Source organism: Plecotus auritus (genome assembly GCF_963455305.1).
Source record: "Plecotus auritus genome assembly, chromosome: 11".
In the NCBI taxonomy this organism is placed as follows: domain Eukaryota; kingdom Metazoa; phylum Chordata; class Mammalia; order Chiroptera; family Vespertilionidae; genus Plecotus; species Plecotus auritus.
Window position 1 is genome coordinate 14192612 of NC_137777.1, and position 23796 is coordinate 14216407.

The 23796-nt window shown below is 41.9% G+C and overlaps 1 protein-coding gene and 1 pseudogene across 2 annotated transcripts in view; one reads left to right on the plus strand and one right to left on the minus strand.

Moving 5' to 3' along the window:
* Positions 1 to 705: 705 nt before the first annotated feature.
* The window catches only part of GRHL2 (grainyhead like transcription factor 2), a gene marked incomplete at its 5' end in the record, with an annotated part of 87348 nt that continues 64257 nt past the window's right edge, over positions 706 to 23796 (plus strand). Inside the window, 5 exons of the mRNA XM_080647232.1 lie at positions 706 to 873; positions 10525 to 10592; positions 16284 to 16677; positions 20862 to 20917; positions 22853 to 23009. Coding sequence (XP_080503358.1) covers positions 706 to 873; positions 10525 to 10592; positions 16284 to 16677; positions 20862 to 20917; positions 22853 to 23009 — 843 coding nt within the window. The remainder of the gene's footprint in view (positions 874 to 10524; positions 10593 to 16283; positions 16678 to 20861; positions 20918 to 22852; positions 23010 to 23796) is intronic.
* Positions 4106 to 4923, minus strand: LOC308236736 (small ribosomal subunit protein uS5-like; annotated as a pseudogene). Its single transcript has one exon. The product of its transcript is annotated as a small ribosomal subunit protein uS5-like (transcript).

The following is a 23796-nucleotide window of genomic DNA, read 5'->3' on the forward strand; positions in this document are numbered from 1 at the left end:
TCAATTCTCTACTGAAGTCTCTACTGCAGATTCTCTAGACACACTCCTCACGCGCTGTGACGATTTTTTGTAACCTGTAGCTTCTATGTCAATTATCGTAGGATTCTGTGGCAACACTGTCTCATCACCTTGCTTCTTCTCATTAGGCAGCGTATCTGCGAGTCGTGTTTGCAGAGTAGCTTACATAGCCTTTTTAATTAAGAGACTTGCGGTAGCCTCTAATTCTCTAGCAATTTCACATGTGGATTAAACTAGATAAGACAATTTTTAATAATCATTAATGTGTGATTGCATTTGTGTATTGCACATATTTCTAATTAGAACTCAGGGAACGAAATGAAGTCTGCTTCCTCACAGGGTTTCATTCTAATATTCATTAATGAAGAATAATCAAATTAAGTGATTTGGCTCCTAGAATAATTGGATATGGAAAAGCAAGTGTGAGGGGAACCAACTTTCTCTACTTATACAACCTTTCAAAGACCATTATTACTTGTCATAGACAGTGAAAATGTAAACCAGTGACTTTATCAGTGCCATATGGCAGTCACTTTGGTGTTAATCTTCATTTCCCCTCCATTCTGGGGAAGTACAAATTAACCATAGAATGTGTGTGGTGTTCGTGGGAAAAGGAATATTTCTCTGATAATGAACCTCATTTTTTTTTGCTTTTACAGTAATAAACGACTGGTGGCCTTAGTGCCCATGCCCACTGACCCTCCGTTCAACACCCGAAGAGCCTACACGAGTGAGGATGAAGCCTGGAAGTCGTATTTGGAGAATCCCCTGACGGCAGCCACCAAGGCGATGATGAGCATTAATGGTGATGAGGACAGCGCTGCCGCCCTTGGCCTGCTGTATGACTACTACAAGGTAGATCCTGCAGCCCCGCCTCCCTCCTCTTCCAGCCCCCAGGGCCTCCCCTCAGTGGTGAGAAGAGGGACAGAGTCTCTATCCCAGGCCAGAGAACAAATAGTATTTCCACACCTCCATGGAATTCAGCCTCTTCCTGTTCTCATTGCCTCACTGATTTCCCATTGATGAAGCCCAGCTTCCCACCCACCAGAGGCAGTTTGCATTGGCATAATTACTTCTGTGTTCTCTGTTCACATGCAGGCATATTATTTACATATAATTCCTACTTCATGTCATAGGCAAACACTTTAACTTTATGATTATTATTTTTAGTGATTGAGAATATTACATTGTATAGCTGTACCATAATGTAGTGATTGCTCAGTTGTTGGTCATTTCAGCTGCTTTTAGATTTCTATTTTATAAGGAACATTCAGGGGTTCTAGACTTTTCAGGTTTATAAGGAATATTTCAGTGAATGCTTTTTGGGGTAGACTTTTGTAGCAATTTCAGAACCTAATTTTGTTACAATTCTGTCTCCATTTGTTTTGATGGGTACTAAATATTTTGACTGAAGCTTAAAATGAAATAAATGTAATACACTTATATTACAAAAATACCTGCCATACGATACCTTCGAAATAGGAGTATTTCAAGAAATCAAACAACCAACAGCGATCTGTCTCCACTACAAAAGACTATATATATCTGGTATGACCTGCTCCCTTAGAACCAGTGAAGTGTAAAAAAACCCAAAAAAATTCAGCAAGTATTTACTGAATGAGGAGATTTATTGCTGCTTTGATTGTAAACAGCATTGGCTAATGCTGGGATTTGGCTCAAAGGTGAGAGTGGTGGTGTTTATTTTGCTGGCTGGGCACAGTGAACTTTATATTTAAGAATAAGAACCGACTGCCCACATCCCCCTCTCTCTATCATGAGAAAATAGCCTAAGAGAAACCATTTTCCTTTAATAAGTTTCCGTCCTGGTTTCCTATTTCCTTCCTGCTTACCACTTCCTGTTTCCTTTCAGCGGTCTCCACTTTTGCAAGTTGAGTTGTCCCTGTTCCTCTCCTAAAGCAGTTTTCCTGCTTTCCCAAGATCTCCCACCACCACCACCACCAACTCTGGGCCTGCCTGCCCCCAGGCCACCTCTTCCGCCGAAGTTGCTGCAATTGCTTATTCCTCTTTCACCTTCTTTCCATTTTCCCCATTAAAACACACAGGAGGCTCCTCTGTGGGGAGATGAATGAAAGCCAAGCCATGTTGGCCTTATCTAAGATGCAAGACAAGATATGAGTAACTGACAGGTCAGGCCATGTAGGTATATTCAATGAGGATATGATTAACTCAAATAAATGAATCTTTTCAGGGTGTCCCCAAAAAATGTATACACACTTTTAACAGCAGATAGCTCAAATTTTGAAAATGAAATATATTTTAATAAACACTGCCTTTATAATTATTTGAAGTGTGTGTATACATTTTTTTGAGATACCTTATATATGAAGGATTTTCCACTGGTCCCCTTGCCCATCGATACTGATTCCCCCCCTTACCAAGAGTGTGGAGTTGGCAGATTTTGACAGTCATCTTGGGAAGGTATAGAACTCCCACCCTGGCTCCTGACAGAGCAAGAAGGGATTTTAATTTGCGGGGCTTGGACTCTAGATGAAAGGATGTGTTAGAGTCTAAACTACATTTCATAGGGCAGTTTCCTCCTCCAGTGAACAGGTAGCACCTGAACAAAAATGAGCCTGAAAAACAAAGATGGTTTCATGGTAGGCTTTTCTTTCTCCTTTTCTTTGTTTGTGGTTGTTTTATACTTTTAATCCATTTTTGACTGAGGAGCTCATTTGGAAAAATACAAGGATGAACTCTACATGTTTTGGAGTAAAAATTTCAGAATTTATTGAGGATGGTCCTGAAACACAGAACTTATCAGTTAGACTGCCTCATGTGCTAGGCCAGTTCTTGAAGGTTCAGCTTTATTGGACATTTGTGGTAATACATAATGTTCAGAAAAGGTCTCATCCTTAGAAAGAAATCACAGTTTTCCTTCATGATTAAAATAATAGTTAAAATTTGATAAGTTTCATCAATTTTTAAAATCTAGTAACACATCATTAAAGTGACCCTGATTTAATTACTTGGGTCATTACAACTTCTTTTTGCAACTTTTATAACTATATTAAAATAATGTTGTTAATAGTTTCATGAGGCTTGGAGGAAATATATTAAGATATATTTTGAAGAAATATATTGCTCTATTTTTAAAGTAGATTTTATTCCATCAGTGTAAAATGGTCATAATTTCATATATCTTTATTAGAGGGTGATTGTTTTGTATTAATGAAGAAGAAAAACAGATCAAAACAAAAATCATTAGTAATTTATGAAAACAATGTATTTTATTTCCCAGAGAATAATTATTAGTAAATATGTCACCTGGATTACCTTTCCTGATGTACATTTTTAATATTTAAAGGAGATGAAATACTGCTTTTTGTAAATATTTTGAGATGCAGAGTAGAGGCTTTACATAAAACCCAGTTTGTAGCCAAGTCTGTAGTGCTTTCTGTTGAATGACTATTTTCCACAATTAATTTATTTATTTAGGATATAAAATATTTAAATAAAGTACTTTCTAAGTCTTTGTAGATTAATATAATAACATGGCTTTGTTTATTTTATAAAAGCTTTACTATATTTTTGCTTGAAACATTAAAAACATTAAAAGGTTAGTCTTGTTTCCAAAAATTTCGTGTCCAAATGATCATTTTCACACTTTAGCCCTTTGGATGTTCCTAGTTTATATATGCTGATGTTAAAGTTATAACAAAGTTTAATCTACATTGAGGATAGACTTTTCTGTAGTAAAGAAAAATGTTATTGAAAAGAGTTTAGCTTTTGGAGGAAAAACATTGGGAAGTCATTGTAATAATTCTCTGCACATTATTATTTAAATTTTATACATGTTTTCTACCTTTTTGGAATGCTCTTTGATTCTTTCTGTAATCGACACCATTTTTTCTTACTCCTAAGGCTGGAGTGCCTTATCCCTTAGGGGACAGAGGTGGGCTTTGTCAGAGAGGAGTGTGTGTGACACATAGTAGGCACTCAGGAGATGGTGGTCCCTGTCCTTAGAAGCTGACCTCGGCGTATCACAGTATGATACTTTATACATTTCAAAGTCTTTTTTTAAAAACATGCTTAATTCACTTTATTTATTTATTTTTCTTGTATAAAGTTATGTGGTGGCCACAGCTGGAGCCTGGGTCCTCTGCACAGAAACTGCGGTGTGGGTCTTCACAAGGTGGTCAGCGAATTCCTGATAGGGAGGCTGGGTGCACAGTCTCTTTCCAGAGCTTGGGGGTGAGATAGCTGTGGGTCTTAGAGGTGGCCTCAGCGAAGTTGCCCCAATGGCAGTGCAGCCCCTGGCTGAGGTGTAGCAGTCATGGATACCAGCCATCAGCAGCAGCCTCTTGGGCACAGGCGGGGTGGAGGGGGGGGTGGGGGGCTGAGACGAGGCCTGTGTCCCTGGGGGCACCATCACAGAGCCACAGCGGTGCTCACCTTACGAGCCAGTGTGGGGCTTGCCAATCTTGTTCCCCCAGTAGCCTCCCTGTACGGGACAATAGAGAGCTTGGCCAGGATGATGGCTCCACAGGTGACAGTGGCTACTTCCTCAGAGGACTTAACACCCAGACTGACATGTCCATTGTAGTCCCCCAGGGGCAACAAATGCCTTTGACCAGCTCGGGTCTGCTTTTGTACTGGCATAATGTTCAAAACCTCCTCCTTGAGGGTTGCCCCCAAGAAAAAAGTGAATGATCTCAGATTCCTTGATGGGCATGGGGAAGAGATAGATCTCCACCAGGGACTTGATCCTCATGTCTTTGTCCATGGCCTTGCCTCTGGGAGCTCTGCGGCCCCAGTCCTGGCCCTGAACATACCGTGACGCAGGCCTGGATGCCACTGCCAAATCATGCACCAAAGCCACTGCAGCCTCCCATTCCAGGGCCCTGGGCCTCCAGGCCCTTCTGCAGCACCTGCGTCCCCTGCCATTTGTGTTTCCTTGGAGAAGAAGTCGAAGTCTTTTCGCCTACATTTTTAAACTGTCACCACAGGATCACTGCAGGGAACCCCATCCTGTTTTATGTTTTATAGTTCAGGCAACTAAGTGGGATTTACTCAAGGTCACAGGTCAATTCTGTATATTTCCTAATGTCTATTCCATTATACAGTTTTAGTTTGCTCAGGCTGCCATAACAAATTGCCACAACTGGATAGCTTAAACAACAGATTTTTTTTTTTTCTCTCTCAGAGTTCTGGAGGCTGGAAGTCTGAGATCACGGTGCTGGTAGGGTTGGTTTCTAGTGAGACCGTTCTTTATTTCTTGCTTGCAGATGGCCATCTTCTTGCTGTGTCCTGACATGACTTTTTCTCTGTGTGTGTACTCTGGTGTCTTTTCAGAGTACATCAGCCCTACTGGATTAGGGCTTAAGACTTCACTTAACCTTAATTACCTTCTTGAAGTCCCTATTCCCAAATATAGTCACGTTTGGGTTTAGGGCATCAACTTATGAACTTTGGGAATACACAATTCAGTGTTCACTATAAAAAAATTCCTTTTTGGACTTCCGGGCAAGATGGCGGTGAATGTGGTACTTGCCTCCTCCCACAACCACATCAAAATTACAACTATACTACACAACAGCCATCATTCAGAACTGCCTGAAATCTGGCTGAATAGAAGTCCGACAACTAAGGAATTAAAGAAGCAGCCACATTAAGACTGGCAGGAGTGGGGAGACATGTAAAAGGCTGGTCCCACACCCAAGTGTGGCAGATAAAAATCAGGAGGGAGCCCTGGCCAGTCCCGTCAGCCCATGCACTGAAGGGTCGCGGGTTCAATTCCCACTCAAGGGCACGTACCTGGGTTGCAGGTTCGATCTTCCGCCCGGTCAGGGCTCGTGCGGGAGGAAACCAATTGATGTATCTCTCTCACATCGATCATTCTCTCTCTTTCTCCTCCTCCATTCCTCTCTCCTCCCTCCCTCCCTTCTACTCTCTCTAAAACACAATGGAAAAAATATCCTTGGGTGAAGATAAAAAAAAAAGGGAGACATCTCAGCTGCAGAAGCCACATACCAGGCCCCCCAGCCCAGGGTTCCAGTGCCAGGAAGAGAAGTCCCCATTACTTCTGACTGTAAAATCCAGAAGGGATTGAGGTTGAGGGAGACTGATGCTGCTCCAGTCCCAGGCAGTTCTTCTTAAAGGGCCCCAAATGCACCAACTTAACTCAGACTCACTCCCTCTGAGCTCCAGTGCTGGGGCAGCAGCTTGAAAGGCACCAGAAACATGGAGGAACTGAATTGTTCGGCATAGGCTGAGAGAGCTGGGAGGGTGGCTTTCTCCCATACAGAAGTGCTGGCAGAGGCCACTGTTCCTTTGATGAGCCCTTCCTCCATACAGAGCCATCAGCCGGGCACCATATCTGACACTCCATCAACCTGGCTATCACTGTTTGCCCCGCCCTGGTGATTCACTGAGTCCCTGCCCCACCCAACTTTCAGGCTCACCCAAGCTGTTTCCAGTGGCTCATGCTTCACATTTTCCTAAAATCTCTCAAACAAGTAGCATCTGGCCTCAGCGTGCCCCCTCTTGCTAAGTGGCTCAGTTCTGCACTAGCAGCAGCTGGCTTTGGTTTGCAGCTTTGCCTCACCTGGGCACCTCCAAGCCCACCACAAATAGCAGCTATCTGCAGACCACTTTGTAGCTCATGCCATGTGGCTCTGGGCAGAACACAGGTGGCACTTGACCCTGGCCTGCACCTCAGGAGAGGCCCAGAGCCAGCGTACGCAGTGGACAGCTTCAGACCACATCAAAGTATTGCCACCCAACAACCTCCACATGTGACACACTCAAGGGCCGGACTCCTCAGGCATCAGAGCCCTGCTGAATAAGTCCTGCTTTGTGGGGTGGTCCCCTACACAGGTGATGATCCACTGTGGTCGGAGATCAGTGGCCAGTGGTTGGTGATCATAGGCAGTCCTTACAGCTGATCAGCCTGGGAGTAAATCTCTCCCATTGATGTGCCAGCAATAACCAAGGCTCAACTACATGAGGAGGATATACACAGCCCATATGGGGCACACTTCAAGTGCCCAGCTTGGGTGATCAGAGAGGCTGTGCCACTGGACTCAAAACACCTGCTACACTAGGCCAGTCTACCAAGCCTGGGAGACATAGCAGCTCTGCTTAATATATAGAAGCAACACAGAGAGGCTGCCAAAACGAGGAGACAAAGAAACATGTCCCAAATGAAAGAACAGAACAAAACTCCAGAAAAAGAACTAAACAAAATGGAGACAAGCAATCTACTTACTAGATGCAGAGTTCAAAACACTGGTTATAAGGATGCTCAATGAACTAAGTGAAAACCTCAACAGCATAAAAAAGGACCAGTCAGAAATGAAGGATACACTAACTGAAATGAAGAATAATTTACAGGGAATCAGCAGTAGAGTAGATGAAGCTAAGAATCAAATCAGTAATTTGGAATATATGTAAGCAAAAAACATCCAATCAGAATAGCAAAAAGGAAAAAGAATAAAAAAAATGAAAATAGTAGAAGGAGCATCTGGGGCAACTACAAACATACCAACATTTGCATCATGGGGATGCTGGAAGGAGAAGACAGAACATTTGAAAAAATGACAGAAAACTTCTCTAACCTGGTGAAGGAAGTAGTCATATAAGTCCAGGAAGTACAAAAGTTCCCAAACAAGGTGAACACAAAGAGGCTCACACCAAGACACAATCATAATTAAAATGTAAAAAGTTAAAGACAAAGTGAGAATCTTAAAAGAAAAGCAGTCAGTTACCTACTACAAAGGAGCTCCCAGAAGAATGTCAACTGATTTCTCAACAGAAACTATGAAGGCCAGAAGGGATTGATAAGAAATATTCAAAGAGATGAAAAGCAAGGACCTACAACCAAGATTACTCTACCCAACAAAGCTATTATTTAGAATCAAAGGACAGTTAAAGAACTTCCCAGACAAGAATAAGCTAAAGGAATTTGTCACCACCAAACCAATATTACATGAAATGTTAAAGGGTCTTCTTTAAGAAGAATAAGAAAATAGGGCTGTTGGAGGCTGAACCAGGAAGCAGGCATTCAGAGGGAAGTATATGGATTTGAGTCCCATGGGATTTATTGTAAGGTCTTTATTTTTTAAAGTTTTTAAAAATATATTTTTATTTATTTCAGAGAGGAAAGGAGAGGGGGAGAGAGAAACACCAATGATGAGAGAGAATCATTGATTGGCTGCCTCCTGCACATCCCCCAGTGGGGATTGAGCCTGCAACCAGGGCATATGCCCTGACTGGGAATCCATCCCTGACCTCCAGATTCATAGGTCCAGCTCAACCCCTGAGCCACTCCAGCTGGGCTCATAATGTCTTTAATGCTTGTTTATATTATAACAGGTATCAGAATTTCATTATTGAGGCTGAATAATATTCCATTGTGTGTATATACCACATTTTGTTTATCCATTCATCTGTACATGGACATTGAGATTGTTTTCACCTTTTGGCTATTGTGAGTAATGCTGCTATGAACATGGTTGTGCTGAGCATTGAATTTTTATGTTTATATATTATCTTCAGTAGACGATAGGAACAATATTTTATTAATGTCATTTCTACCCAGCATTTAGCAGTGCCAAGAATGTTGTATGTAGACTCTCAACATTGACATGTTAGTGAAGGACTTACAGTTGATTTATTTTATTTTTATTTAAGAAACTAGGGGCCCAGTGCACGAATTTGTGCACCTTGAAAGGAGCTGTGGGCTGCGAGGCTGCGGGGGGCAGGGGGCACTGGGATGGGTCTCAGCCCATCCTCTGAGCCCCCGCCTAGCCCCTCCCGCCACGGCTCCCAGTACCCTGTCTGCCAGCAGCCCCGCTCCCACCACCACTCCCATGCACTGACAGCGCTGGCTCCACTCGCACCCACTGTTGGCGCTGGCTTTAATCGCTTAGTGCCATCAGCGGGTGTGAGCGGTGGCTGCCGGCCCCAATCACCCCTCAGGAGCAGGGGGAGGTAGAGAAACCCTCAGGGGCAATCGGGGCCAGCAGCCGCCGCTCACACCCGTTGATGGCACTGAGCAATGGGGGCCAGCGCCAGGCGCCGGCAGCAGGTGCAAGCGCTGGGCCAGACTGCAGCACACGGGGGCAAAGAATTTTCAGTAACCACCAGAGGCTCACCCCAATGACAGTGAGTGGCACCCCACCTTGGTCTGGTGCCCCCACTCACCTGCTCCACCATACCACCACAGCTGATGCCCGCCATGTTCCATGCACGCCCCTAGTGGTCAGCGCATGTCATAGCGACTGGTTGTTCGGTTGTTCCACAGTTCTGTCTATTTGCATATTAGCCTTTTATTATATAGTATACTTGTACCATACAATCTAAATGCTTCTAAAAAAAATTAACTCATCTAATTTTACTGAAAACTGTGAGGTCTAAAACTACCATTAAGCCTGTTTTATAGATAAGGAAAGTGAGGCAGAGTTTAGTTAGTGGTAGAGCTGGAGATTCGAACCCAGACAGTCCAGTCTAGGTCTTAACTCTTAGCCACCCTGCTGTTAGCCACGCCTTCCTCTGGAGTGTGGCCCATTTCAGTTTTTTCTCCTTAGTCCCGTTGACTGGGCTTGCATATGATCCAGGTGAGTGGAAATCATAAGAATTGCTAGGGGAATTCAGAAGAGAAACATAAATGCTCTTTTATGTCAAAATAGTGAAGACTGCATTTTAGATGCAGAGGAGTTTGGCTAGAAGGAAGATCTAGAAAGAACAAAATAAAACACCCCTTTTCCCCAAAAATTATCCAACCAACCAAATCCAAACCTACTATTTCCATGTTTGAAAACTATGGCAGAGATATGCAAACCATCTGAGCTGCAGCAGAGTGATTAGATGGTGATCAGAAACTGCTGGTGGGGTGTGCCTTCTCACAAGTAGTACGTTTTCAATAATGTTTCAGGCAGTATATCAGCATTGTGCTTCTGCAGACAGTAAAAGTGTGTTAGAAGAAAAAACTGTGGAAGCAAGGCCCTGAACTATGTAGAGAGGGTGGTAAAGGGTGGTCCAGGTATACCAGACGCTGCTCCCTCGCTGGACAGTGCAGCCCCTGCCCAGTTTGCTCCCCTTCATGTCAGCTCCTGCAGCCCCTCATCAGAGTAGAGGGTCAGTGCCTGTTCCTTAACAGAATGCTTGTTGTAACTCCAAGATGTTTTCTGTCTGCTCTAGGGCACAGATGTTCAGATCCATCCTTCATTTATTGTATTCCTTTCCCCCATCCACTCCCAAGGTGGGGAGGGCTGAGGAGTGGCTCAGGTTCAGGACAGTTGTCCGTGTCAGCCGTGCACAGCAGAATCATGATTGTGTGGCCCTCCATTTAGCATCACCCCTTTGTGTCTGGTCCACTGTCATTGCACCTACTTAACCTTTAACCAGCTCCTGGCTATAGCAAATCTGCCGCCTTCCTCTGGACTGTGTCCCATTTCAGTTTTTTTGCTTCTGTTGGTGTCTAGCTCTGCACATGGTCACAGTTGCATCTTTGTAAGTCTCACTGATGGTTTCTGATGTTTCCAGGTTCCTCGCGACAAGAGGCTGCTGTCTGTGAGCAAAGCAAGTGATAACCAAGAAGATCAGGACAAAAGGTACCATGTTATTTAAAGGAATATGCCTGGCTTCCAAAAAACTCTTGTTCGATATTTTTGTTTTGTTTTTCAAACAGTTCTAAACTATAGGAGATAGGGTCATAGCCTCCTCTAACTGTCTTTTGGAGTCTGGGCCAAAACCCAATCTCTCAGTAGAGAGAGAAAGTTGCACTTTTTGATTGTGCATCCAAAGGGTCGCCAGCAGGCTCTTGATATACATACCCCCTTCTGAGGAGGCTGAAAATCCCCATGGTTAGAGGTGATCTGCTGGCAAAGATAGCTCACCGCTGAGGTGAGTTTTCTACCACTCCCACGGCTGTATAACTGTGATCAGGCTCTTGAGGGGATCAGGCACTTGGAGCTTGCTTTTGATGAGGTAGAGGAAGAGGCTCTGGGTAGCAGTGGACACTGTCAGGGAGGAGGCATGGGACAGATGTTAGGGAGATCATAACAATACTCCTTTCCTGCAATCTTGAAATAAGAACCAATTGGAAAATAGGATACAGTCCTACAGATTGAAATTAAAAAGGAAAAAAAAAAGTTTTATTTCAGAGGAAGGCAATTGGGGAATGTGATTTTTGAATCCGCAGTTTGTATCATTTCATTCCTGCCTTAGGTACGCTTATTCATCTGGTCCCAGGCAGGACTTCAGGCCTCCCTGAAGAGACAGACCACTTGTGGTGTGTCAGCGGTGACTGGCTTGTCACCTCTTTTTGGCCAAGATGATCCAGACATAAAGAGGAAACTAGAAGGGACTGAACCATCTTGCTCAGCTACTTCTTCCAAACAGACCAAATATATCTCTTCCATGGCAGAGGGAGGGAGACCCCTTAGTATTTCTCTACTGCAGGTTTTTTCAAATGGAAATATAAAGCCAGGAGAAATGAAATCCCCTGCTGGCACTTATGTCAGAATCTTACCTGGCCTTGATAGGAACTGCTTGTGACATTATGATCTTATTATATGACTATTGGCCTGGTGCATGAAATTTGTGCACGGGTTGCGGGGGGGGGGGGCATTTCCTCAGCTCAGCCTGCACCCTCTCCAATTGGGGACCCTTTGGGGCATGTCCGACCACTGGTTTAGGCCTAAACCAGAGGTCAGACATCCCTCTCGCAATCTGGGATTGCTGGCTCCTAACCGCTCACCTGCCTGCCTGCCTGATCGCCCCTAACTGCCTCTGCCTGCCTGCCTGGTTGCCCCCAACTGCCTTCCCCTGCCAGCCTGTATTCGCCCCCCAACTGCCCTCCCCTGCCAGCCTGATCTTGCCCCCAACTGTCCTCCCTGCCGGCCTGATCACCCCTAATGGCCTCTGCCTTGGCCCCCACCACCATGGCTTTGTCCAGAAGGAAGTCGGACGGCCAGAAGATGGCCAGTCAACCCTGTCTAATTAGCATATTACCCTTTTAGTAATATAGATAGATTATATAGGATAGGATTGCTTAAATGGGGCAGGAGAGCCTTTTTCATCAGGAGGAGATGCTCTTGGCAGACAAAAATACATAATCCCTATACCTGGACTGATAGCCAGCCATATGCACTATACTGCCAAACCAGTCATTAAAAAATTGAACCGCTTTTTTACACCTTACACCAAACTGCTGTTGCCCTTAAAACCCCTCCTCAGCCCCAACCTTAGGTTCTGTCTTCACAGTTCACCCAGATTAGGTTCTGATTGGTCGGTTTCTGTGCCAGTCAGCGTCAAAAGCTCCGCCTCCTAGGCAGCCATTGGCTTCTCACACTTCACCCAGATTTGGTTTTCTGATTGGTCATTTTCTATGCAAGTCAGCGTCTCTGGGCCTATCAATGGGCCTGATCAGAGAGGCGGGGCTGATCAGCAGCCCCAGTGGAGCCTGAGAGAGAGAGAGGCACAGCAGCGGGCAGTCAGTGCTGGGTCGCCACGGCAACCCAGCACTGACTTTCGGTCAGTCGAGCCTTCGGTCGTTTTGGATGTTACAGACCCTGGGTTTTTATATATTAGGACTAGCAGTTGGGGCCACTCCACCAACTAGCAGCCCTAAGCTGTGCATCATCTCCAAGGTGTATCCCAGCAGATGATTATGACTGGCTGCATCTGATTTGCAGGTCCACAGGGACCTGCTGATGCCCCACACTGCCATGGGCCCTGGGTCCCAGTTGGCAGTAGTGATGACAGGGAGAAGGAGGCTGCCACTCTTCAGGTCCTGTAACTTTTCCTCCATCTAGCCACTGTTTATTAAGCTAAGACTATGCTGTCTGTAAGTTCCTATATCAGCCATCATAGAGGGGTCGGGAGAAAATGAGTCTCAGATGTGTACTCTGTCTGCATAATAGTAGACAAAAGAACCATGTTTAATTAAAGTATCTTTTAGAACACCTTTAAAGTGACAGGTGCTCATTGTATTTTAATGGTTATTTTTGTGATTTTAATGGAACACCTTTAAGAAAGCTGGCAGTGAGGGATACACAAAACCACCTTGTATAGACTAATTATGACTTAGTAGACTCTGGCTGAATGTGATTTGGAAGGATATCATTTGATCTGCAGTGCATTCATGAATTAAGGTGCCATGTGCTAACATGATATCATTACAACTCTATAAAGAAGTTGCTTCTTTGGAAAATAGACTTTCAATGACATAATCCTAAAAGTTTTAAAAAAGTATATTGTGAACCGCATTCAGCATGGCCAGGGGTGAACCTGAGGAGGGGTGGGGAAGGATTAAAGAAGGCAGACAAGAGAATACAGTTGGGGCTAGGTAGGATCACCGTGCCTGAATGAGGAAACAATGACATAGCCTGTAACCCAAAGCTTTATTTTATAGTCAGATCACACAAAGCAAAACAAGGGGAGTGGTCAACATGTTTACAATGTTCTTGCGAGTTTCAAATCTATTCGTTACTCAAGCTTTGTTTTGGTAGCACTTGCTGCACCTCCCACAGCCCATTAGCTCCCCAGGAACAAGAGAGGACTATAAGGTCAAGCTTAATTGTGCTGGGACTTGTATGTGGCTCTGCCACAGGTCAGTCCGAGGCTTGACCCTATAGCCGCTCCCTACAATATTGAATGCACCATTCTTAGCATTGCATTTTTCTCCTTTTATAATATTTGGTTCAATTTTAAATTACATTGGAGGTGAGTCAGTATGTCACAATAATTCTTACTTTGTTTTAATCATCCATTTTTTTTGATGTCTTTCTGAAGTTCTCCTGCATCAGCTTTGAAAGCCAATGCTGTTCTACTGGGGCATCATTACACGTTATAGGATGCTGCTGAGCCTGTTATTTCCTCATCATATAATAATGACTCAGCTAGATTTGTACAACTATAAATCTAGTTTTTGTTTAGAATTCAGGCATTTTATATGAATTAAACAATTAGGAAATGTGGACTAAAATGAACTCTTTAACTATAGAGGAGTTGGTTAACTTGTAATATTTCGGCAAAGCCATTAAGACTATACTAGTTCAAAGCCCAGAGGAGTGGAAACTGGTTAATTGCTCTGGTAGCTAATAAATGTAGACCAACACTTCTCCACTCAACCTGCAGGACATTACCCACCAGTATTAATAGTTAATCCTCCACAAAAGGGTCTGGGGTAAAATGAGTTTCAGAAATTCCGGGTTACAATTAAACAGGTGAAGGAATGCCTGGGGGGGGTGGGGAGGGCCTTTACCGTATTCATGGTGTTTGTGATCCACCAGGGTGGTCTTGTTATGGCAAAGATTTTTTTTGTTTTGTTTTAATGCTGATTTTATCATGGACTCCTTTCTTTGAGGAACATCTATTAACATTCCATGCAAATGTTCTAAATAATGGGGTTTAGGAAATGCTGATATAAATGGGTGGTCCGAGTTTTGGCATCCTCCGGCTAACTGGATTCAGATTAAACATAATTTCTTAATTTTCACTGTGTCCTATATACAGATTCACCGCTTGATTTGGCCACGAAAGCAGGTTATTACTTAAAGCCAGAATGTTTGTAGACTTACGATTTTATTCTCTAAAGGGTTATTTTCTAGAATGATTTGTACAGATCTGTGACAGACTCAGAGAAGTGTAGATATTTTCTGTTGACTGTGTTCATGTGGAGCCATTCTTTCCTCCAGCTTCACTTTGAAGTTTTATCTGAAAAATCAAAGCTGAAATACCAAGTCCTGCTTGAGAGTTAGGCAAGCTCAGAAGCTCATGGACTTCCTTCATACAGAGGAGCCAAGAGAGCTCAATTCTTGGAAGAACCAATTTTATTAGCATTTTTCTCTCTGTGAGAGATGCCGGGAAGCCCTACAAGGAACATGGTAGTTTAAATAAAGCAGACATCGGGGCAGGGCTCCATACAAGACATGTATTTTCTCTGTTTATCCATCAGCGTAATCAATAAATAAGTGAGAGGAGGCCTCAGGTTTTAACGACCACAGAGACTTTGCTAGTAAAATTGTTTTGTTACCAATAATAATCTTCCATTAACGAGTCTCTCTCTGCTTCTGCTCTCTCCCAGAATTCTTTAGTATAAATGAAAATATTTCATTCTAGCCTGGCAAGAATTAATTTTCTAATTCCTCCTTTCTCTTTGTACCAGCCAGGAGGTCTGAGATCTGAGAGATCTTCTTTTACAGTTACATCACTTCCTTAATCCCTGAATGTAATTCAATGCTAAGGCTATGAGTGAGCTCATGTTATTCCTTCATTTAGCAAAAACATTTAAATGATAAATTCTCACTTCTTACTTTTCCTACAATTTCTAAATTTTAGGGTAGCCCATAGGAAAGTGAAAAATATCCTTCTCATCCTCCCTCAAATTACCATGTCAGTTCTCCTGCCTTTTTAAATAAAACTATTTTAAAATGTTTTCTTTTGAAAGTTTTCAAACATCTACAGAAGTAAAGAGGACCATGTAGTGACCCCCAAATGCCCATCTGATCCTCTTGATTCAGCAGTGATAACGTTTGTTACACTTGCTTAATCTCTACCTTTTCTCTTCCCCTCCTTTTCCTTATTCAATGGCAATAGAATTTAAAATAAGGCACGTCATTTTACCTTAACTCCTTCTGATTTGTATATCTAAAAAAAACCCAGGACCCTTTATTACGTAATCTCAAAATCCTTACCACACCTAACTAAATTAACATATTTCCTTAATATCACCTAATGCCCAGTCCATATTCAATTGCCTCAAAAATCCTATTGCCTCATAAATGCCTCTTTGGTTTGTTCAGATCGGGATCCAAACAAGATCTTCTCATCATAGTTGATTGTTATGTCTTTTAAATTTCTTCTAGTCTAGAATAAGCCTCCCATCCTTCTTCCTTTTTCATGCCTCTGACTTACTTGAAGAAGCCAGGTCAGTGAGACATGCATGTGGCATTCTGGTTTGTCTGATCGGTTCTTTATGATGTTGTCTAAGTCTTTCTCCCAGCTCCTGTGTTTCCTGAGAGCTGGAGGTTAGATGTAAAGGCTTGCTTAGAATTAAGGTCAACTTCTTTTTTTTTTAAAAGTAATAGCACTTTCTAGGTGGGGCTGTTTGCAGGAGGCACACACGGGTAGTTGTCCTCCTAGGGATGCAGAGATCTTTTGGCTCCCATTGTGATGTTCACCATCCGCCTTGCCTCTGATTATTATACATTCACACCGGCATCCGTTACTTTATCAAGAGTTGCAAAATGGTGAGCTTCCTAACTCTATCCTATTTTGGGGTGGGTTTCAACACACAGAAACTGTCTTGGCACCAGCGAAGCCCAGAGTAACTTGAGTGGAGGAGAAAACCGAGTACAGGTCCTAAAGACTGTTCCTGTGAACCTTTCCCTAAACCAAGACCACCTGGAGAATTCAAAACGGGAACAGTACAGCGCCAACGTCCCCGAGAGTCCTGCCATCATCCCTGTGTCAGGAATCACAGTGGTGAAAGCCGAAGATTTCACACCAGTTTTCATGGCCCCACCTGTGCACTATCCCCGGGGAGACGGGGAGGAGCAGCGTGTGGTTATCTTTGAACAGACTCAGTACGGTGCGCCCTCCATGGCCAGCCACGGCACCTACCTCAAGGATGACCAGCGCAGCACCCCGGACAGCACTTACAGCGAGAGCTTCAAGGATGGAACCTCGGAGGTGAGTCCCCGTTCTTTCATCAGTAGCAAGAACCTAAATCCAGAACCCCCAGCTAACTTTTTTTTAAATTTAGAAACAAATTTTATTTAAGATCTGTTGAATTTTTTATTTTTAAAATATGTTTTTATTGATTTTAGAGAGTGAGGAAGGGAGAGGGATAGAGAGAGAGAAACATCGATGAGAGAGAAACACATCCATCGGCTGTCTTCTGCATACCCACACTGGGGATCGAGCCATAGCCACAACCAGGCAACCCAGGAATGTGTCCCCACAGGGAATCGAACCAGTAACCTCTTGGTTCATGGGTCAACGCTCAACCATTGAGCCAAACTGGCTGGGCCCATCAGCTAACTTTTGTTCTCTATTTACTTTTAAAGTGGGATAAATGAATTGAACTATGAGTTGACGGCTATTTTTAAAAATGTGTTTATATCTTTTATTATGAGCACATTTTATTTATTTATTTTTTTTTTCTTTTAATTTTTTTTTTAATTGTTTGAAGTATTACAAATAGTAGTACATATGTCTCATTTTTTTTCCCATTGACCTCCCCCCAGCCTCCCCTTCCCCCCAGTACATGCCTTTACCTGCCCCCCCCCCCAGTGTCTTTTATCCATTGGTTATGCTTATATGCATGCGCACAAGTCCTTCAATTGATCTCTTACAGCCCCCCTTCCCCCCCCCCCCCCCCCCCGCAAAAAACCTCCTCTGCCTTCCCGCTGTAGCCCGACAGTCTGTTCAATGCTTCTTTGCTTCTGTATCTATTTTTTCCCCTTTTCTTTCCTTTAAAGAATCTTGCCTCTGCAGACTAGGAATAAACATATAATTACAAAAAATGTTTGAGTCCCAATTTCAATGTTCAACAGTTCTGAGTCCCCATTTCAATGTCAAACAGTTCCTTAAGTGTACATGTCAGCAATGATATCTGGATGGTGGGCACAGGGTGGCAATGCAGGTCCGACCCTCTCTGGTTTGGTATTATGAGCACATTTTAATAAACCATTGGTCTAGGTATGTGGAGAAATGTTATTTTGACTCTTAGCTGACAGATTCCTTTGTTTTAGTTTTGATCTTAAGAATTAAATATTTATAAGGAATGAAGAGATTTTTGTGTGGAAACTTCCTATTTTTTAAAGTTTTTACCTTGACCTCTTTTAGTTTGTAACCTTCCCAAAGGGTAGCTAAATTCTTTAAAAAACACACAACACAAAACAACACAAATAGGTCTGCCTATTCTTTAAAAAAAACACAACACAAAACAATATAACTTTCTACAACCTTGTCTGATTGAATATTCAAGAAAGAATTTGTATTTTCAATAATCAAGTGTGTGTATGTGTACTTTGTACCTATTCTTCTCCTGTGCCCATAGAATTTACAGAAACAATGATCGCTGCTGGCTTGTTTGTTTTAAAATCACTCCACATGGGAATGTGAAGTACATGCTTTTTCACTAAAGGGCTGCACTGATGTTTTTCTTACGTGGTGTAGAAATATTCCATTAGTCACAGAAGAGTCCATGGATGTTGTCCAATGTCAATGAACCATCCTGCTATTTGGGGGATGTGTTATCAGTTGTGTTTGTGTTGCAGATAAAGAGGCTGGTGAAAGGAAGCTATTGTATTTGGGGTTTTATTTTTAGGTGCCTGAGAAAGTAACTTACCAGAAACTATATGTGAAGATTATTCCCACTGAATTTGGAATAGCTGGAATATTTTAGCTGCTTTCCTAGTCTTGGAAATCAGTGTTTACCTTGCATATTGTATTTCAATCTGATGTGAATTAAATGGAATGCTCTATTATGATCCTTAGCTGTGGCATTGCCAACAGGCTATAGATTAGGTGAGCTCAGTAACCTCACCAAGTAAATGTCACTAAGGAAAATTTGTCTAAAATCTAGTATTCTTTTGGGAATATTATTAAAATGTCTAAGACCTTTGTTGAATGAGCAGGTTTTATTCTCTATGAGAGACTGACTCATTTGTGTGTGTGTGTGTGTGTGTGTGTTTGTGTAGTGGTATCAGGAAGGGAGTAGTTTGACCTAAATAATTAAGAAATATATAGATGCACTACATCAAATCACAGTAAATTATGGCGATGTTGGCTGTCTGCTTGCCTTTAGGCATCCTACAAATTATATCAAAAGATGTCCAAACAGTTATGAAACTTGGTAACTGTAGCCAGAATGGCCCAAGCATTTTGTTTCTAATTCTTCATACTAAATCATTTAGGGCCATGTGACCCATTAGTATGACCATGTCTCATAGAGGATGGTGATATATTCCAAGTGGACTCTACATTTAATTTTTTAAATTTGAAAGACAGTGTAACAGAATTAAGGGAAAAAATTTAAACTTGAGAATAGTAATTCTGTGTCTAAAACATATCAACTATTTTTTTCATAGTTCTTGTTCATATGCACTGATAGTTATTGGAGTGATTCTTTAATTCAGTCAGCATATAGACAGTCTCTTTGAGTCTGAACAGTTGTAGTATATCACACCTTTTCATATCACCCGGGCGATTAAAATCATAGGCGTTAGAAGTCCAGTATGTTTTAGTAGGCTAGCCTATCCTCAGGATGCAGAGCTCTATGTCATTGACAATAAATTTATTCAAGGTCATGTTTATTAATACTGGTCCACTATGTGTTGTTGCAGGTTATTACATATTCCTTCAAAGACTTTGGAAATGCATCCCCTCTATCTCTAAAATACTTCCTTAAGTATGTTTTTCTTTATGCTATCCTCCTACTCCAAATTTTCCTAATTCTTAACTATACTATGTATAAGTACCTTTTCATAAATTCGTCCTGTCCAATAGAACTTTCTGCAACGATGGAAATTGTCTTTTATGCTGTCCCAGATGGTAGCCACTAGTTCTATGTGTCAATGTAGTATTTGAAAGGTGGCTGCTTGACGGAGGAACTGAATGTTTAACTTTACTTCATTCTAATCAACTTCAGCACATTTGGCTAGTGGCTACTGGAGACTTTCAGGTCCTTCCTTCATAACCAGGGCAGGCCTATGTCCTTGACTCCATCCACGAACCACATTTGTACCTATCATTTTGTCTTGAATCATGGTGGTCCTCTCTCACCCGGATTACTTTCTTTTAATATCTTCAGTAAACCCAGGTTCTCTTTGGCTTCCAAGCGTTGGAGCAAAGGTCACAGTCTCCATGAACTCTTCTAATATTGCTGGTTTTTCTTTCCTGGCAATGCCCTTTTCCAGTCAAGACACCTGCATGAGTAAATGAGTGATTCAACATAGCCTTTCATAGTTAGTCATTTGCTGTACTTTTGTTTCTTTTGTTGTATTTTTGTTTCTTTTGTTGCTTTTCATGTGAATTTACCCATCTCCTCCACCAATTTTTATCTCTCCGAGGACAGGACAGTGCCTTATAGTTTTTCTACATTTCTCCTGGCACCAAGAAGATGATAAAGCCTCAAAAAATTCCCATTAAATGCTTTGCTGATTGATTGATTGATTGATTATACAAGAAGCTTAAATCTGAATCTTTGATTCTCTGTCATGAACAAATGGCTTCTCAAATAGCTTTCCAGACAAATTAAGTTAAAAAAAATTGAGGTTCCACTCTATAACGCTTACTGTTCTTATGCTTTATTTGCATATTTAGTCCATCTAATCACTATAAGTAGGCATTTTACAGATGGAGAAAATAAGATACTTGCCTCAGTTTACACAGATAGCAGGCAAGAGAGCTAGAACTTCACCCTACACAGTCTTGCTCTAGAAACTATGCTCCAAACCACTCTACTATAATGCTTGGACTATGATGTGTGTAATTCCAGTTCCAGTAATTCAGATTCTATGACTTGGAATAAGCATTAGAGGTAACAGACAGTGGAAGAAATGTTTTATATGTTTGAGGAAACAGTTTCCAGAACCTGCAGACACTCTAAGAGCACCTGCAGACACGTGAATAATACACAAAGTACACATGCTTTTGGTTGAGGGCAGTTCCCACTGTGCAGGTGACATGTGGGTTCTGCGCACAAAGGGTAGCTCTTTTCACGACGGTTGAAAATGTAATGCCAAAAAATATATAATTTTCCTTCTTAAAGTGAGGACAAAACAGTTTGGATACATTTATCACTTTTTAAAATTTGTAATAATGACTCACTTCTTGGTTTTAATTTCTATAACTTGGATATTTTGTAGAAATTTCGAAGTGCTTCAGTCGGGGCTGAGGAATACATGTATGACCAGACATCAAGGTAGGTTACCAGGAGATGCCCCTGGAAACTGATGAACGGATGAGCCTTTAAATGTACCCCCAAGTCCCAGCTGGTTTGGCTCAGTGGATAGAGCGTCGGCCTGCGGATTGAAGGGTCCCAGGTTCGATTCTGGTCAAGGGCACATGCTAATACATGCCCGGGTGTGGGCTCGATCCTCAGTAGGGGCCGTGCAAGAGACAGCCAATTAATGATTCTCTCTCCTCTTTGATGTTTCTATTTCTATCTCCCCTTTCCTCTCTGAAATCAATAAAAGTATATTTAAAAAAAAAACACAAAAGAAAGTAAATGTACCCCCAAGTTATACTTTCTAACCTTTTTATAAATATATATATATATATATATATATATATATATATATATATATATATTTTATTGATTTGAGAGAGGAAGGGAGAGGGCTAGAGAGATCCCTGAAATTATATTCAGAACCATTTATGTTCATATGTGCTTTTTTTCTGGGAAGAGGGTTCACAGCTTTCTTCTCATTTTTCAAGCAGTCTGTGCCCTAGACAAGTTGCAAGCTACTGGTGTAGGCAGTCCTCAATATCCTGTCCAGGCCACACATTTTATGATTCAGTGGCTATATTGGAATTGCTTTTTCTATACAAAATGACAGTGGAATTGATTCTGTCTTGAATGATTTATTTCCCACCTTGGTCTAAGACATATTCTGGAATTTTTTTTAGTTTATCAGCTTAAGCCTATGATTTTTACCATGTAAGAGGAATATCATTCTGCCCTTCAAATGGTTTCTCATTATAAAAGTTTAAAAAAAAAATCAGACATTGCAAAAATGTTCAACATAGGAAGCAAGAGTTGCCAGTTATCTTGTAAGCCATTAAAATAAATAAAAAATAGTTAGACTCAGTGAAGAGATTCTGATGATTCAGAAAACACACAGTTTTTGTTATTGTGTTGTCATTGTGTGCTGTCCTGTGGTGTACCAGCAATAAATATTTCTGAATGAGCATGTTTAAAGAGATTATGATTCATACCTTCTGCTCATTTTAAACACTTGATATTTTCTTCAAAGTTGGGAAAACGAGTGTTTTTGTTTTTTAAGTTAAATCATATTTTTAAAATATTAGGGCAATCATTTAGAGCAACAATTTGCAACCTTTTTCTGTAATGGGCTATCTAGTAAATATTTTAGATTTGGTGGCTATGCAGTCATAGCCACTCAATTCTGCAATGCAGTGTGAAAGCAGCCATGGAGAAGCAGCCATCCGCATTCACTAAATGAAGGAACGTAGCTGTGTTCCAATAAAACTTTATTTACAAAAACAGTCAGTGAGCTTGGATTTGGCCCATGGACCATTGTTTGCACATACCTGTCATGAGTGCTTTTGCAGGCTTAGAAAACAAAACACAAAAATAAAATAAAAATACTCCCTGTTATGGAACTAGATGTTTAGTAATGAATGTTTTGAGTTTTGGGTTTTCACATTTTGAAGCTTTTAAAAGTAGAATATATTTGCAATATCTTGGTGAGACAAACAGAAGGTGATTTACATGTATGTGAATTGAAGAAAAACATTCACACATTTGGTTTGTGACTAGGATAAAAGTGGCAAGCTCTATAAATTCTTAAACTTCAGGCATTGTCTATTGCCAGCTAAGACCCAATAGAGGTTTTCCTAGCACGGCCTCGCACCTTTGGCCAGGTACATCATGGACTTCCTCCCCTTCCAAACCATCTGGTTTATGGGCCACTATTAAGAATGCTGTCTGTATACATTGTGTTAGCAGTGACCTTTGGTCTGGTCTCATCTCTTTTGCCATATGCTGTGTTTTGTCTCTGAAACAGAGTAAATATTGGTTAATATTCATACAAAGTGATAATCAATGTGAAATGAAATTGATCAGTAGTGTTCAAGCGAGTGACTCTGACCACTGTTTGTCTTCTGTTCACAGCGGCACGTTTCAGTACACCCTGGAGGCCACCAAGTCTCTCCGTCAGAAGCAGGGGGAGGGCCCCATGACCTACCTCAACAAGGGACAGTTCTATGCCATAACGCTCAGTGAGACTGGAGACAACAAATGCTTCCGACACCCCATCAGCAAAGTCAGGGTATGGGCCGCGTTTCTTCAGTAAATCAGAGGGATCAGAGGAATGCGTTTGCTACCTCGGAGCCTTGTGGGAAGGGTGTGGAAAAAATTCTAAAATAAATAACTCCAGAACAAATGTCAGAGAGTTGGGGCAAGAGAACTTATTGGCTCGCAGTTTATCATTTTAATCAGTAACCAATAAGCCCCGGGGAAGGGACATGGTTGGAACATGCTTTCTGAATGTATCCAAGGAATTTTCCCAGCTTCATTCATGGCCTGTGCGCTACCTTGCTGCTGCTGTTGTTTTCAATCAGTTGATTTTAATTTTTCAAGTGAGTAGCTGTAAGTCAGAACATATTTCTACATATTTTGCTGCTGCTTTCTTTTCTGTAAAGGAGAATGCAATTCATCTGTGTCCCCAGACCCTTTGCAACTTTGGTTAAAAGCCCTCGCGGCCCAATGCTTACTCAGGAGCCAAGGGGCGAGGCATGCTATGGTCCTTCCCAAGAGTGACGTGGAGGAATTTTCACGTTCATGAGTGCTGGTCCTATGTGTGGGAAATGAAAGTGCCCTGGAAGTCTGCCAGCTTCTGGCACTCTCGCTGCTGCCAAGAAGGGAGGGAACCGTAATCCCTCTCTGCTGAAAAGGAAAAGTATAGCAGGGCTCTGGAAAGAGGTGGAAGGGCTTGCCTGCCCTGTTGTCAAATGATTTGTGCTCCCAGTGTGTAAAATGCTACAAAGGAGAAATTATTCAGGAACATAACAAGTCAGTGAAATATTCTTGTGGAGTGGTGGGGAAATGTCTAAGAA